The sequence below is a fragment of the Lonchura striata genome, chromosome 1A (genome assembly GCF_050655825.1).
Source record: "Lonchura striata isolate lonStrDom1 chromosome 1A, ASM5065582v1, whole genome shotgun sequence".
NCBI lineage: Eukaryota > Metazoa > Chordata > Aves > Passeriformes > Estrildidae > Lonchura > Lonchura striata.
This window is the reverse complement of record NC_140741.1, coordinates 11,888,094-11,903,778: the sequence shown is the minus strand read 5'-3', so window position 1 is coordinate 11,903,778 and position 15,685 is coordinate 11,888,094. Positions and strand designations below refer to the sequence as shown.

The window sequence follows — 15,685 nt, the reverse complement described above, 5'->3', positions numbered from 1 at the left end:
AGCACAAAATTGATTTTTATTATAATTTTTTCTATTAAGGTGATCAAGTTTGAGTGGAGTCTTGAAAGCCCGCTGGTGAAACTTCTGCTGAATCGTTCCCTTCAGAGCATCCAAGTAGCCCATCAGCTTTACTGGTAAGACCATTTGCCATTACAGTCATTTTCTGTCACAGTGGAACTTATCCATGATCCCATGGTGATAAACCCTCTTTTGGTTTAAAATCAACAGAAAAGCTAAGTTTTGCTCCTTCCCTTTCAGCACTGGGTATGGGTGACTTTTATAAAAGACCTGCTTATCTGTGCCTTCATCCTGGCTCTGGGAAGGAGGAAGAGAGGGAAGTTCTGCCATTTGGTTTTTCAGCTTTTTTTTTTTTTTTTTTTTTTTAGCCAAAATTTACAAGCATTGGTTCACTTTTAAAGGAGGCTAGCTGCTTTTTTGATTTCCCTGACCTCTCCTGAGGTTGTCAGAATTGTCAAAATGTGTCTTACCCATTTTTTATATCAGATCTGTGATGGTAGAGTTTCCAACAGTTCCTTTTCATGATTGTGGAGATGTACCAGTCCTGGCAGAAATTACCATTCACCACCTACCTCCAACATAAGGGGTCCTCTTATTGTATTATTGAATTATTCTGTTTGCTGTCTGCTACCTCAAGACTCTCTGAGAAAGAGTGTGGCTTTTTGATGTCTCAACACCTGCCCTGTGATCTGAAAATCAAATTCTGGTGTGGTGGTTCCCCCCCTCCACCCCCATCTTTAGTAATGATGGATGAACTGAGCTTTCATTTTCATATCCCTTAAAACAAAGCTTTCCTCCCTGCAAAGGAAAGAAAACAATTTGAAATTTAGTCATTTGGTTGATGAAGTGCAGGGTTGGGAAGAGATAAATAATACTTTCATACCTGCATGGTCTCTGAAAGTGTTAGAGTGGGGATAAAACAGAATTATTAATGTGTTTGTTTTACTAAAATGGGTAGGATAATGTGCTTAATGAGCATATCTTTCAAATAAAGAGGAACAACATTTAGCGAGCCATTTTTCGACAGTGCCTGAAATACGCCTGAGACAATTTCTACTAATATTAAACTTAGTCATGCTGTATATAAAATATCCAGTCTGGAGTTTTAAACATACCCTCAGAGCTGGTAGTTTTCCTGTGAAATTAGACATTATATCTAGGGTTCAGTGGACAGGGGAACATCATTAGTTTGCCTGTGTTTTCTTTAAGTCCTCTCGTTTCAGAGAAAAATTACTCTCTGCAGTCTTCTTCCTCTTTACTTCCCAGTGCAAAACCCTATTTTTCCACAAATTTTGCCCAAGCTGTCTAATATTATAACCTTAGGTAATATAGAGCAGTTATTCTATCCTGAATATATATGTTTATCTGGCACAGTGCTATGTAAAGTAGCATAACAAATTTATTTTATGCACAGCTTAATGTATAAGGTAACTACATCCACATTAAGTAGGTTATTTCTCAAGGCTCCCTGTATTCTCTGCCTTTCAGCTGAGTTCATGCTGGGTGCCTCTTTTATTTGTTTAGTTCATATGTTTCAAGCTAAACTGAGAACATAAATGGAGCAAACATATTTTAAAATTTGGTGCTTGTATTCATCATCTACACTTAGGGGTATTTTGGTTACTCTGCTCCACTCTGTTCTTCAGAAGTAAACTCTTTTCTACCTAACATTCCAGTTTATGTAATTACTCATATTTCTGTCTCCTGTATTTTAAAAGACAGTTTCCCAACCTATAAATTCTACTTACAAAGTTTACCAGTAATTTCGTGGCTTTTATTAATAAAGTCTTAAATAATTAATAAAATATTTCCTTCATAAATTGATTTTCAGTAATTATAAAAGTAATGGAAAGCAGAGGTTTTCTTCCACTTGTTTCTTAAGAGACTTTTAAAAGAAGTTCAATGATTTAATAATGTGGGGAGTACATGTATGCATGTACACTCAGATCACTTCTTTTAAGAAACGTAATTAGGTTACATTTTATTCTCAAGTGTCATGTTCTGTTTCATTACCAAATTAGCTATCAAGAAGCAAGGGCTGTTAAAAAAAACCAAAAAACCTTTAATAACAAGTTTTTTGTTTATTTTAATTGTAATGAGTGACATTACAAAAGAAATGCTGTTAAATAATACAACAGTGTGTACATTGTACCTGCCCAAAATAAAACTTGGAAAAGAAGGCTAATGCAATATAGAAAACTGCTGTAGTTGTTTCAGAGCCACAGGGGAAAATTCAACTGATTTAACTTCCATGTGTTATAATACTATTGTAAATTTAGAAATTACTAGAAAAGTTGATGACTGTGGACACTGTAATTTATTTTAATGACAAATACTATTTATAACAAAATGTCAATCATTTCAAATTGACTCAAGTTCCCTGCAGATCAGAGATAAGCAGCTACCTAACAATGGCGTACCATTTCATCATTTTTTTAATATTAATGTTGGATAGCAAATTTTTCATTTCTTTTCATCAAGCAGTAATAAGTTTGTGTGAAGATTTTATTTAAAAATTCTGGGGCAGTAACTGGCAAAAGTGGACAGAAGAGAGAGAATTTTCATTATTGGGACATATCTGTTGTCAGGATAGTTTCAGTCTGTTCTTTGCTTGTATCTGATGCAGATTTGTTCCATTAATTCTGCTCTTGAGAATGAGAAGGATCTTACATCCTGTTTGGGTGTTTAGGTTTTCTCTTATCATTTGTGTCCTTTCCCTTCTCCAAATTCTTGAGGAATCTGGGCCATTGCATCCATCAGTGTTTTAGCTCCTCATTGTACTTCTGGATGCCTTCCCAAGGAGGCTAAAATTTGCCCATGCATACTGTGCCAGCACAGGAAACATCATGTACCACTTAATCCCATTTTAGTCTTATTTCAGGACTTCCCAATGTCCATGAGACATGGAGAATGATCCCACTCCCTTCCAGATGTTCTCTCTGATGCTGGTCCCACCAGAGCTCCTGGCAGGCAAGAAGGCTGGAGCAGGTTTCCCCATTCCCTGGAGCCATGGTGACAAGTTATTAAACTGGTTTTAGCAAAGCACAAAAAGAAACCTGCTGAGCCCTTTTGGGCCCTTCTGCTCGCTGAAAGCCAGTGCTTTTCTCCTTGCTACTCGATGTTTTGCACACAGGTGGGTTTTTGTCAGCTTTTGTGCTGGAGTTTTAATCCACTTGGCATCCTGCCAGTTGGTTTCTCTCTTGCTGGAGTGTTTTTGGCTTTTAGCTGCTGACGCAGGTGGCAGCTGCAGCGTGGAGTCAGAACAGCTGGCTGGGGCAGCAGGTGGCCAGGAGAATGTTTCACAGATGGTTGCCTTGCACAGGAAGATGGAATAACTGAGGGGAAATGTCCTCCAGGATCTGTGGCAGCACCACCACCGTCATGGAAGAGTGGGAGTGTTTGTAAATTTCTGAGAATCTGGTTTGCTCAGCTCAAGCAAAGGAAAAAGTCAGGTGAAAACCTTGCTGAAGATAAAATGTCCTTTTGTAGCTTGTCTTCTAAGTCACTTAAACTTTGGAGAACTTTCCCAGTTCTTGGCATTTCTGAACTGCAGGTTGGTTGACAAGACAAAAGGGAGTAGTCTTCTATCTTTTCCAAGTCCTCATCTTGTAGAAAAGTAAGAATGTGAGATTAAAAAGGAACTTTGTGGAATCCAGCACACTGGAAACAATGTGAATCAGACTATTGATTTTATGGGTAGAACGTATTTTTTTTTTCCTATATATACAGAAAAAGAACTATAATAATCTAAAAGAACATAGCAATGTATAAAAGTTTAAAAAGACCCCAGTTACATTGTTTGCTCTTGGGAGGTTTGTACATCAATGCCTTTTTCTCCAAAATCATTACCACTGTTTCATTCAGAACTCCAGCATTGGAACAATTGCCTTGTATTTTCTGAAAGGAAATATATTTTTGACCATCAAAACTACTTTATGTTAACCATAATTTACGTATAGTGCTCAGAAGAAGGAACAAATCAAGCTCATTTGTCCAACACTCTTAATTATCTGAACATTAAACAGATGACCATCCTCCAGATCTTTTTCTTCCTGCATTATCTTATCCTTCTCGGACAGTTAGAAGTTATTGAGTCTGCTAATTATGAAATGAACTTCCCAAATTGTTTTGCAGAGCAGGCAGAAAATCCCAACCCATTAAAATGACACAAATGTAAACACAGAAGATGTCTGTTCTTGTTTTTGCATTAATTTAGTCTTTTTTACTGAGCAGAATTAAAAAAACAAACAATCAAACAAACAAACAAAAAAACAAAAAAAACCACCAAAAAACCATTTAATCATATCTGTAACTGTGAACTTGTACAGGAATACCCAGTCCAAGGATATTTTTGATTCAGCTAAGTGGTGATTGTGAATGTCATTGGAATTCAGAGTACTTGGTGTGATTGTTATGTTTTGGACTGCAGAGACCCTCAGCCATAGATCACACCTTGGCATTCTAGTTCTGAAATCAGAATTCTTGTTTATTGAACGCCAATTATTTGGAGACCTTTTTTTTTTTTCTTTACTTACTTAAGGGTCTAATAAATAACACCATTAGAGCATAATTTGTGTCAGATAATGATTCAGCCAACTTCTGTGCTGAGTGCTTCATTACTGGCTGCGTGGGCCTTGGGTTATTGCCTTGTACAACAGACAGATAATTATTTTGTTTCCTAATTTACAGACTTTCCATTTTCTCGGACTCCGGTTTTAGAAAAAGATGATGGCAAATGGAATAAAGAGATTGTTGTGAACAAGTAACAACTGTTGGGTTTGACCTTTAGTAGTTACAGACTTAGTGAGAAAATGGTATATTTTAATCAACAAAACCATATCTTACATTTAATTAAACACATTTTAGATCTTAAGAAAAAAAACTTAGTACTTTAGGGTCACTTTTTGCTGTCTCTAAAGACAAATGACTAAACTGGCTTTGACCTCAGCTGGAATTGATAAAAGGAGTTGCTAGCTAGAGGATTAGAGGACTGTGGGGCAAGACCACAATTTAAACTTTCAAAATTCTAACAAGAAGGAAAATGAAAATAAATTCCAAAGAATTAAAAAATCAAATTGAAAACATGACTGGGAAAGGTTAACAAAGAATTTAAGTATGGCATTTTAACATTTAAAATATAAAGAGGGAGTTATTTTTTCCACACTGTTAAAAATTGCAGATTTTAAAAAAGAAATCTGTTTAAAAATTAATAAAGCATCAAGTTATGCCTTGCTGTAATTTAGTGAATATGAGAAAATCTGGTGAGTCATTGACAAAGGACATATATAACATAGTTGTGTCTGGTTTTAATAATTTTAATGATTCTTAGTGGAGTGAATGTGCCCCTGAATGTCCAGAAATTGAGGAATGCTGGGTGTTTTTCCAAATCCTGTGCAAGCACAAAAGGTAAGAGGTGAGGTACCCTGGTGATCCATGTGAGCATGGAGTGAAGCATCATTAATTTTATTGATGCAGGCAAATATTCAGCAGCACTGAATAAGTTACTGAACACAGAAATAACTCTGTGTGTGTCCCACCTTTGCACCTTTGGAACAAAGGAAATTCCATGTCAAAAGTCATATTCAAGGAGGATTAGCATGGTCAAGTGAAGCATAAAAAGTCTGTAAATGCCAGTTATTAGAGCATGCTACTGTAATGAAAAAACACACCATTGTGTATGTGCACAAGTGAACATACTTAGAACTGCACAGATACACTGGAAAAGGGGACAGAGCTCTGAAAAGCTTTAATTCTTTTAGCTGCTGCATGATTTATAAGATAGCACTAAGGAAAAAGTTTTTCAGTGCATTGTTTTTCCAAACATGTCTTGTCTGATTTATTTGACATTTGGCTCCTTTTGCAGTTAAAAATTCTGGAACTGACAAATCTATGCCAGAAAACTCCCCACAAGCTTCATGTTCTATCTGTCATAACCCCCCCAGTGATGTAGCTGAGCATGAAAGATGGGTTTGCCTCTTGGATCTGCCCTGTAGGAAGGATTGCACAGAGCCTGGTGATGCTCTCATGTCTCTGCTGCTGGGATGTGATGGGCTGCAGGGACTCCCCTGGGTGAGCAGAGAGGGACTCAGAGCAGGGTTCTTTGCAGGTTTTTTGCGTTTCTTTTAATTTATTATTTGCATTCCAGCAGCATATGAAGGCCTCAGGTAGGATGAGAGATTGTTCCTGTTGGTTCTGCCTGCCTGGCCTCTCACCCAGTAGGTGTGGCCTGTCTCCTGCTTTTTTAGGAAGGGCTCATATAAGCTTTAGGAGTGTTACTTCAGAGCCAAAGATGATGCTAAGCAGGTCAGAGAAGGTGTCATTCAATGCTCCCATACTGACTGTGGGAATTAATATCAGTAGTCAAATGCTTTATTAGCAGAAAATTCTTGTACTGACAAAAGTTTTATAGAGAAATTATTGGATATAGGTGTGTTACCACCATGCAACATAAAATCCAAGACTCTACAATGCACAAGACACTAAAAATCAAATATCCACATCAATGCTTCGGTTCTGCTTTTGCCTAGGACCTGTCTGGTTACTTCTGTGCCTTTCTTCCTTATCTTCCAATTAAAAACTGTTTTATTGTTGCTTCTTTCAAAAACGAAACAGGGAGCCAAAATCTTTCCTGATGGGTGCCTCATGTCATCTTTGCTTGTCCCAGAGGGACATTTGGGAGTGTAAACCAGAGTAGTAATAAGTCAGGAAATTATTTGCGAAAACGTTCATCTAACTCTGTCGCTTCATATGGGTAATTTTCGGTCATGATTATGAAGGGTGTGGAATTATTTTGATATTTTTGCTATATATTGTGGAAAGCTACTAGAAAAGATGCCTGAATCTAATCCTAGAAGTAGTTTCTCTGCACAGAAATTTACTTTAGGCCAATACTGAGTGGCCAACCTCAATGATGTGGGATGTCCAAATCATAAATAACAGTAGCTGCAATTTAGGAATGATGCAAATTTCCCAATTTGCAGATTCTAATGATTTTGTTGAGACAAAGCCTCAGTTGGAAAGTGAGCAGCATGGGGAGAATCTCCTGTGACTCTCAGCTGAGCAGCTGGTGCTGTGTTTCACTGGTGAAATGCTGCCTCTGCAGCCCAGGTGCTCTTGATTCTCAGTGCTCAGGTGAAATACTGGGAGAAGATGCCTCAACGCAATTTTTTCAGCTGTAGCATGTAAAAAAAAAATCATTTAGTTGCATTTCATGATTTAACTTTCAGGCTTTACACTTTGGGAATATTTGGAAAAAACCAATTTCATTTCTTTCCTCTGTTTGGAACTTTTGTTTTGCTGGAAATCGCAATTACTGTACTCAAAATGGCTGCAGATGTTTCAAAATCGCATCACATTATGTAAAACATTTTCTAAGTCTGCTCTTTTATAGGTCTTTTATTCTTTCCAGCTTAGCAAGTTTTGTGTTTTAACTATAGCTGTTTGAACCAATTTCTGACAAAATTTGTCTTGAGATACTTCAGAGAATTGTTTTCAATCCATTTTTCTTGGAACACAAAGTTTTTGCCTCATGATTTGAATAAATGCAGTTCAGGCCCTGATTTCCTTGGACTGATATGTTTGGAGTACTCATTTGTAGTTAGATTGTTGATCACAGCCTGGTCTGACAGGCTGGAGTTTTGTAAATCATTCATACTCTGAACACTGGCAGTGAGAACTTCAAGGAAAAATATGAATAAACAGAGAGGCTTCAAGTGGTTACAAGACATCCAATATAATGAGTTATTGGTAGGCTTAATGTTGCTGTCAGTTGTGTGTTTTCTGTGGTTAATATTTCTAGGTTTAGTCATCACTATCCACCAGCATGAAAACTGGATCTTGGACCTTTGCCTGAATAACTGAAACATTAGAAGAAATAGAGTCATAAATTTGACACTGTTGAATATGTTACATCAGGGCATGATTTAGTAGAAAATTACTTACTAATTTCTCTTCAGTTTTGGATATTTTTTCTTAGAAAAGAATTCCCTAATGCAAACCCAAATATAATTATTAACACATTTTGAAATAATAATAGTATTTATTTAAATTAATAAATAAACTGGAATAAAAGGTAATATTTCTTGGCAGGAGAGGGTAAGGATTGATAAAAGGTCCTCTCAGGATAACAGTGCAAAATTACTATATCTCAGTATTTTTAGGTGTTTAGAGATGATAACTATTTCAGGATTAAATTCATAAAGGCTTTGCTGTTTGAAAATATGTCCCTGAATATTAATTGCTTTCAGAATGCTCACCCATACTTAATGGTATATTAGTCTGTAATAAGAATTATGTCATTTGGATGGTGACCAAATTAAAAACCATTTGAGAGAGGACAGAAAGAGCTGTCAGATGAGTTGTCTCTGGCTTTTTTGCTTGAACAACATTGCTATGATGTTGTAATAACCTCCTTTTAAACAAGAGAATTATTCAAGGGACCCTTGTCTCACGTTGTCTCCTTCAGTGCTTTCTTGGCAAAGAGCCCACCTGGTTAGAACTGAGGATGTTGGACCCTTGAATTAAGCAACAGAAAGCGACCAGTAAATCTGTAAGAATTAAGATTCCACCCAAATCTAAAGCCTGTAAAATTCTTCCCAATGGTCATACAAGCCATAGGCATCTCTCTCAAAAGACAGAAAGCTGAATTGTCCTTTAGCTTTCTCTGTGGTGTCTGTCAAATGCACAGGATATTGTTTAGTAAAGTTCAGCACATTATTTTTTGTTTCAGAAAGAAAACCAGGCTACAAGAGCTGAATTTTTTCTCTCCAAAAGGCCTTTATTCCTGTTTAAAAGCATTCAGAGATAAGTTATCACAATATTGCATCAATGGTGGGTGGCTGACAGAGTAATGTAAAGCTGCCAGGAATTTTTTGCTGACTTTTTTTTTTCTTTAAAGCTTTTCAGAGAAACATGGAGCTTAGGTGGAAACATTCAGATGGCATCTCAAAAAGTATTCTTAATTCTTCTACTTGTCACTGGAGATGGCAAAGCAGGGAGTTGTGGCTGAGGTAACCCAGTGAGTGCCACATTGATCTGTTTCTTGAACAATTTATCTTTTGTTATAAACCATCCCATCTGTTTTGAAGCAAGTGACCAGCACACTTCCAACTCAACTCAGAGAAGGGGCAATGCATGTTTGAAGACAACCCCTAATACAAAGTTTGTTATTTCAGGTACATCTCCTTCTCTGGTGTTCATTTTGGTTGTTCTTATTTCTTATCTTAAAAACACACCATCTTTTAGGCATAGTAATTTTTGAAATACCATTGGTGTCTCACCTCTGCAGTGTGTTGCCTGGCTGCTGCTCACTGCTGGCTGTTACTCGAGAGAAAACCTTATGTTAAGGAAAAAAAATTAAAAAGAAAGTGTCATGAAGTGGAGTGTGGGTTTTAAGTGGCATAAACTGCTGGCAGCATATATATGGGAAATAATTTGTTTGTAAATTCGATCAAAGCCTCAGTGCTGGAGTAGCTATTGTTTTTCATTTGTTTACCTTTCAAAGAGCTAGTACAAATTACCTCCACTGAAAATTTTAACTGACGAATACAAATTTGTTCATTTTCATTCTTTTTTTTTCTATTCAAGGTTTTTTCTGGTTCAGGGATGTTTCGGTTTTTTATTATGGAAGAGATGTTTTAGGAGAGGCTGTTGGTAGTTTTTTTCATGTTTGATAAAAAGAACTAATTGGTGATGGTTTTGGGAGTTGATAGTTTGTTGTACTACTAGAAACTTGTATAAATATATATATTTATATAGTGAAAAATACATGTTAAAGACAAAAAAAATTTATTTTTTTTTTAGTTGGTAAAGAGGTAACAGGGTCTGGGTCTTGGTGGACAGTAGAAAAATAACATTCTGGCTGCGTGCTTGCTGGCTCAAAAGTGGCTGCAAGCTGTGCAAGCACAGCACAGTGGAGCAGCTCTAGAGTGGTAAGGGTTTTGTTGAGGTGGAAATAAAGCCTTTATCTCTTGTCAGTATTAAAGGTAGTACAGATGGAACAAAAGTAAGTGTTTACTTGAGTAGAGGAACACTGGCACATACACAGGTGGATGATCCTTTCAAACCAGCGCCTCCCTCTTTCACAAAATAAGATTTCCTTCCTTATCTACTAAGTGGTTTGTAGAGTTCAAATCCTTAGATATAAAGGAGGACTCTTAAGTATTTCAGTGTAAACAGCAAAGCCACCCTCAACGTATCTCTTGTTAAAATCCTGTTTTATGCTTCTTACACTTGATTTTTCTAGCTTGTGTAGCAAGGCTTATATCCAAGTAGATTAAAAAATATATATCATTTTTCCCCTTACATAAGTGCTCGGTTTTCATGTTCATCCTCCCCCAGCAATTGTTCACAGTCTGTCATCCAGTGAAATTAAAATATCTGTTCCCCCAAGGCCTCCTTCCATTTCATTCCCAAGATTCATCCTGATTCACTTGGAAGTGGGTAGAGGATGTAATGTGCAAAGTAGCATGAATCTGGCAGTGGGAAGGGTTGAAGCTGGGAATTCCCTCCACCTGCTCTGAAAACACTTCTGTTTGTTCTGTCTTAAGATCCCAAATCTTCTCCCAGAAACAGAAGCCTGAGCAGCGTTCACTGGTTTGGGAAAGGAGAGAATTGACATGATGTTCCCGGTGTTTGCAGCAAAGTGTGGCACAGATTGAAGCAACACAAAATATGCTTTATAAATAAAATTAAAATAAGCAGGCAAAAGAGCAAAGAGTAATTATTCACTGAGGGAAAAAAGGATTGCAAGCAAAATATTTTTATAGGAGGAAAGGTGCAGCAAAGCAGGAGGAGAGCAGACATAAGTAGTACTGTGAGTGGCATAGATCTGCTGTGTTCTAATGATACTTTTTACCAGCAGTTAAGTTTAGATTCAGGTGACTTCCCAAGAGAACTGGGAGATCTAGAATGAGTTCCATACAAAAGCATTATTCCCAAGTATAACCTGTGCTGCTACTCTACCCTTCCTGGATAGTGTAATTGGGATTCCTACATTGCCATGTAGCTCCCTTGAAGACCTGCCAGTGCTCACTCCTAGGTCGGGGGTGGCTCCGTGTGGTGGAAAAGTCTCTCCTCCAACCCGTTCTTCCAAAGAAAGGCTCAGCAGTCTTTTGTTGTTCGGTCTCAAGGCTGTTTATTGCAAGTTATCTAAAAGATTTTCTTCTTGAGCTGCTGTGGTTTGCTCAGCAGCTCAGGCAGAGGCACACACACCCCGACATCCTTTCTGACTCCCTTCTTCTTCTCTCCCACCGCCCCAGGGCTGCTGCTGTCTTTTATATGGTACATTACCTGTTAAATGTTTACAGTTTTTCCCCAGTGCCTATTACCTATATTAAATGGTGCTTTTCTACCCTAAACCAATCTGTAAGTGCCAACATCACCAAGAGCATGGAGGTAAGGAAGAAGAAAGAGGGAGGACAGGACAGGCCCAAATCCCTCCATCTTAAAACTTCTGACCCCCATGTACAAGACCTAAAACCCCCCTGTACAGCACTCAAAAATTCTTCCCTCTACTTTGTGACTACTTCTACTGTAATATCTAAACTTTTGTGACTTCTTGTTCTTCCTGCAAAGTTGGTAAATCATTCCATGGTTCAAATCCAAAATCACAGCTGTTTCCAGCTGCCTGCCAGGGTCTCAAATGCTTCTGACCTGGGCCCAGAACATCCAAAAATGTCTGAGGGACATTTTGAGTTCTGACAAAGACCCTTGTGTCTGGAAATGTAACCTCTCTGTGCTTCTGTCTAAGTTATTGATTCTAGAAAACAGACAGACATCAAGTTCTCCTTTTGGAAAAGCCCCTGGAGACTCATGCTTGCTCGCTTCCCCACAAATCTTGAGGCTGACTGAACTTTGTCTGACATAACTTCCCTGAGAACCTGAAGGCTAGAAGCCAAAGAATGGTGAATATTCAGCTGTTCTTTCAGAGGATGGAGCCCTCACATTTTGTGCACTGCAAACTCATAAGAGAATTTTGTCCAGGCAGTGCCATAGGCAAAACCCCAATCTCTGCTATTTTATACATGAGGGTACTTCTGACAGACATGGTCAGTGTAAAGAATAGCATGGATTCTTTGTTCCTACCCTAAAATTAATCTATCTCACAGGAATTTTGAAATATTTGCTGCTCCTGTGACAGCTCGGCCCTGGCTTGATGTGCTTGCCAGAATCTGCCCTCCAGTTTCCATGGCTGATGGGACAGAGCAGAGTGACACTTTGAGCAGAAAGGTGACAGAACTTGGAAAAGCAGCTCCTGGCACACTTATTCATGCTCCTGGCTGAATGACAGCCCTGCCTGTCGCTGGGTCATGTCTTTTGATACTACTCTTCTTCTGGGGACCCATCATCATCCAGTCAAGTTGCACTGCTGTTCCCTCTGCCATCCCAGCAGCTCTCCCACCTTGCTGCCAAGGGCAAGCCCTCTGAACAACCCATCCAAAATCAGAGCTGGCTTTGATTAGAGCAGGAGCCAGACCAGGGGACCTGCAGAGGTCCCTGCTGACATCACTGACCCGTGTCTGGGCATTGCAAAGGAATCCTGTGACTGCCTTTGCTTCTTTACTGATTCTGTTCCCACTGGAGCCAGCAGGACACTTCTTAGATAAGGGCTTGCAGAAAGGGTGTTCTTACCTGTGGAGAATAGATTTGTAGAGAATTTTCAAAGCCTGACAGATGGTTTACATCGTATGTATCTGTTTGTAAACTTTGAGATAAGAAATGTTGACTTAGAAATGCCATGGAGTAGGACAGGTGTTGAGAGAGAAATGGAACTAGAAACAAGTTTCAAAGGATGATTTTCTAAATAAGACTGGATACTTTGGAGAAATAGAACTATGGAAGTTGTATTGTAGTAGTACCCACAAGGGGTAATATTAGATGATTTGCTTTAAGCCATTAGTGTGGCAAAAGTTGATAAACCAAGAAACTCTTCTAGTGTATTGTAATTAAGAAATAATTAGTTTCTGATTGTGATGGCGTGAATTATAACATCTGTATTGTCTCACCCTTCACATAAAACTGAACTAGAATAAAAGTTTTTTAAAGCCTCTCAGTTGTCCCATCTCTGGGTCAGAAAAAGGCTCAATCCAACACTTACCTTTGGGAAGATTGAGAAAGTTTGGGTGTTTTCCAAATAACCAGTTTTGTTGCAGGTGCCATCTCCTGGGTGGAGGCTTTCACCAATACCTTTCTGTAGGGTTCCACACAGTTTGTGTTCAGCTGAGACAGTGTCATGGTGTTCACCAAGCCTGAAGGCAAGCTGAACAGATCCAAAATTATTTAGAAGGAAAAAAAAAAGTTAGATGGGCTGAGTTCAACACTGCTTAAATGGAGAGTTTTTTTCTTTTGTTCTCTCATTTGAGAGTTCTTTCATTTGTTTCTGTCAGTCCTTTTACAAATATACAATGGAAAATATGAAGAAAAGTTGTTAAAATTAATACCTTTACAAGAAATTACTTGATTATTCCATTCTGTCCACATCACCAGTCACATGCTTGCAGATAAAGTTTCTTCAGGTAGGCAGAAAACAACGTTCAATGATGATATTATTTGAAAGATAGCTTTATAAAAAGCCATAAGTTACAAGCGACAGCAAATACTCTTTAGAATAAGAAACCAGTAGTTTCCAATTAGTGTTAAATGAGAAATTATGTTATGTCAGCTGATATTAAATCAGTATAAATGTCTGGATTATTACAAAATTATCTGATGTCTGGGAAAAAAAAATTAATTTACTGAATTGATATTAATCAGGCTCATTAGCTTTAGTGTGGCAGCTGCCATCTTGGCTAATGAAGAAGGAACTGAACAGGGATTTCCACAGTCAAATTCATTGGCTTGGATTAACTGAAAGAACAGTCCCTCATCATCAGTGTTGCAACACATTGTGCATTTTTAACTGAAGGAAGACCTTGTTTGTAGGGGCTCTGTCTGGGAGAAAAGGCTCTGCCATTTGCAATAATTATACTGTGAGCACTGGGCATGGAGAAGGTCACACAGTAAACAAGGATTCGACATTTCTGCAGCATTTCCTTTATTGAGTGTGGTATTAAAAGTCAGTATTTATTCTTCTACTTAAGCTGCTCTACAATGTCATACATTGGGTGTGATGCTTTCTATCAGGAGAAGCACTTTAATTTAATTAAACTTTTCTAATAGGCACCAGCTTTTGAGTGACTCACACAGCCCTCACATCGCATTTGTGCATAAGGCACTTGGTTAAAGTGGCCACAAAGTTTGTCAAAGTGGCCACAGTGGCAAATATTCCTGACCTGTCAGTGCTTTGCTGTGTGTGTCACTCAGAGGGACATTGCTTGGTCATGGAAATGGAGCCTCATTCAAAGGATGCCCCATTTTAAATATTTTTTTGCATCAATTCAAAGCTGATATGTGCTGTCTTCAGCTGTTGCTAAGCTTTGTTATTAGGAGTTTTCAGACCAGCAATTTAAAGGTGATTTAAACAATAATTTGCCTGGCTCACCCATAGCTGCCACCTCATGTGTATTGCTGGTAAGGAAAACATGGCATTTACCCATATTAATTTTTGGCATGCACAGATTTTTGGTCTGCCAGCAGAGTACACATTTTGATGAAGTGTGCCTGATTGAGGGGTATTGACAGAGCAGGGATATGGGAGGAGAGGAGAGGAAATATGGGAGCTCTGCATCTCAGTCCTCCATCCAGCTGCATCCTCACAAGGACAGCACTCAGGGTGAGAAAGATGCCAACAGCAGAGCCAGGGAGCTTCAAAGTCCCAGGAGCATCCTCTGTCAGATGGCTGATCTATATTTATTCTGCCAATGCAGTGACTGCCCCTGGAGAGCTTTCTCCACTCTTTACCTGACTCAGGACATATGGAAATATGACATCTGCTTGCTGCAATAATACTTCCACAAATGTGGTTGTGAATTTTGGAACCACACCTGGACCTTTTATCAAAACAACTGAATCTTAATTCTGTTTTCTTATGAGCAAAAAAATCTGCCTGGGGCTGTTATTTTCTCCCATATGATTGAAAGATGCTGGCAAAATGGGTTCCCACATGGAAAGAAGGTGACAGTGTTATTAAAAAGACCTATTTGCCATGGCATTTACCTCTGGCATAAGAGCAGCTTAGAAACAAACACAGCATTCTGTGGAGAGCCTATGAGAAATAAATCTCTCCTCTTTTGACAAAGAAAACAGAAGTGCAGGGAAATAAACTAATTTTGCCAAGGTTACCTATCAAGTAAAATTCAGGATGGATTTTCATTCTTATATTGGCCTTAAATTCTTCTGACATGGAAACCTATGGATTTTAACCCCAAGGTTAAAACTCAGTTTGATCTGAAGAGGCTGATGTGAGATTTCCTTGGTAAAAGCTTAAGAAGCAACACTTTCTTGCTTAAGGGTTGATTAAAAGGGATTTTATTTGATTCAAAAGTTTATTCAGATCTGGTCCCACAGCTGAACATGTCTCAGCAGAGCTGAGATGGACTTTTAAACCTAAATGAAACTCTGTGTCAATGAAAGAGCAGCAAGGTGTCTGAAGTGAGATTAATTCCAGCAAGCTTCTGCAAACCAAGCCAGCCCAATTTCATGTAAGCCTCTGCCTCATTTTCCTACTGTGCCTGCCCTCCAGCTCTTCTGTTTTCCATGGTAACTAGGCCAGCTGTCGACTAGGAAAATA

At 38.4% G+C, this 15,685-nt stretch overlaps 1 protein-coding gene across 8 annotated transcripts in view; it reads left to right on the top strand.

Moving 5' to 3' along the window:
- PIK3C2G (phosphatidylinositol-4-phosphate 3-kinase catalytic subunit type 2 gamma) overlaps positions 1–15,685 on the top strand; it is a 202,202-nt gene that overhangs the window by 91,566 nt on the left and 94,951 nt on the right. For all 8 annotated transcript variants that reach the window (XR_014952120.1, XM_085569570.1, XM_021535187.4 and 5 more), the window contains one exon: positions 40–134. Coding sequence is in view for 7 of the 8 variants with exons in the window: in XM_085569570.1 (XP_085425696.1) it covers positions 40–134 (95 nt within the window). In the remaining variant the exon portion in view is untranslated. The remainder of the gene's footprint in view (positions 1–39; positions 135–15,685) is intronic.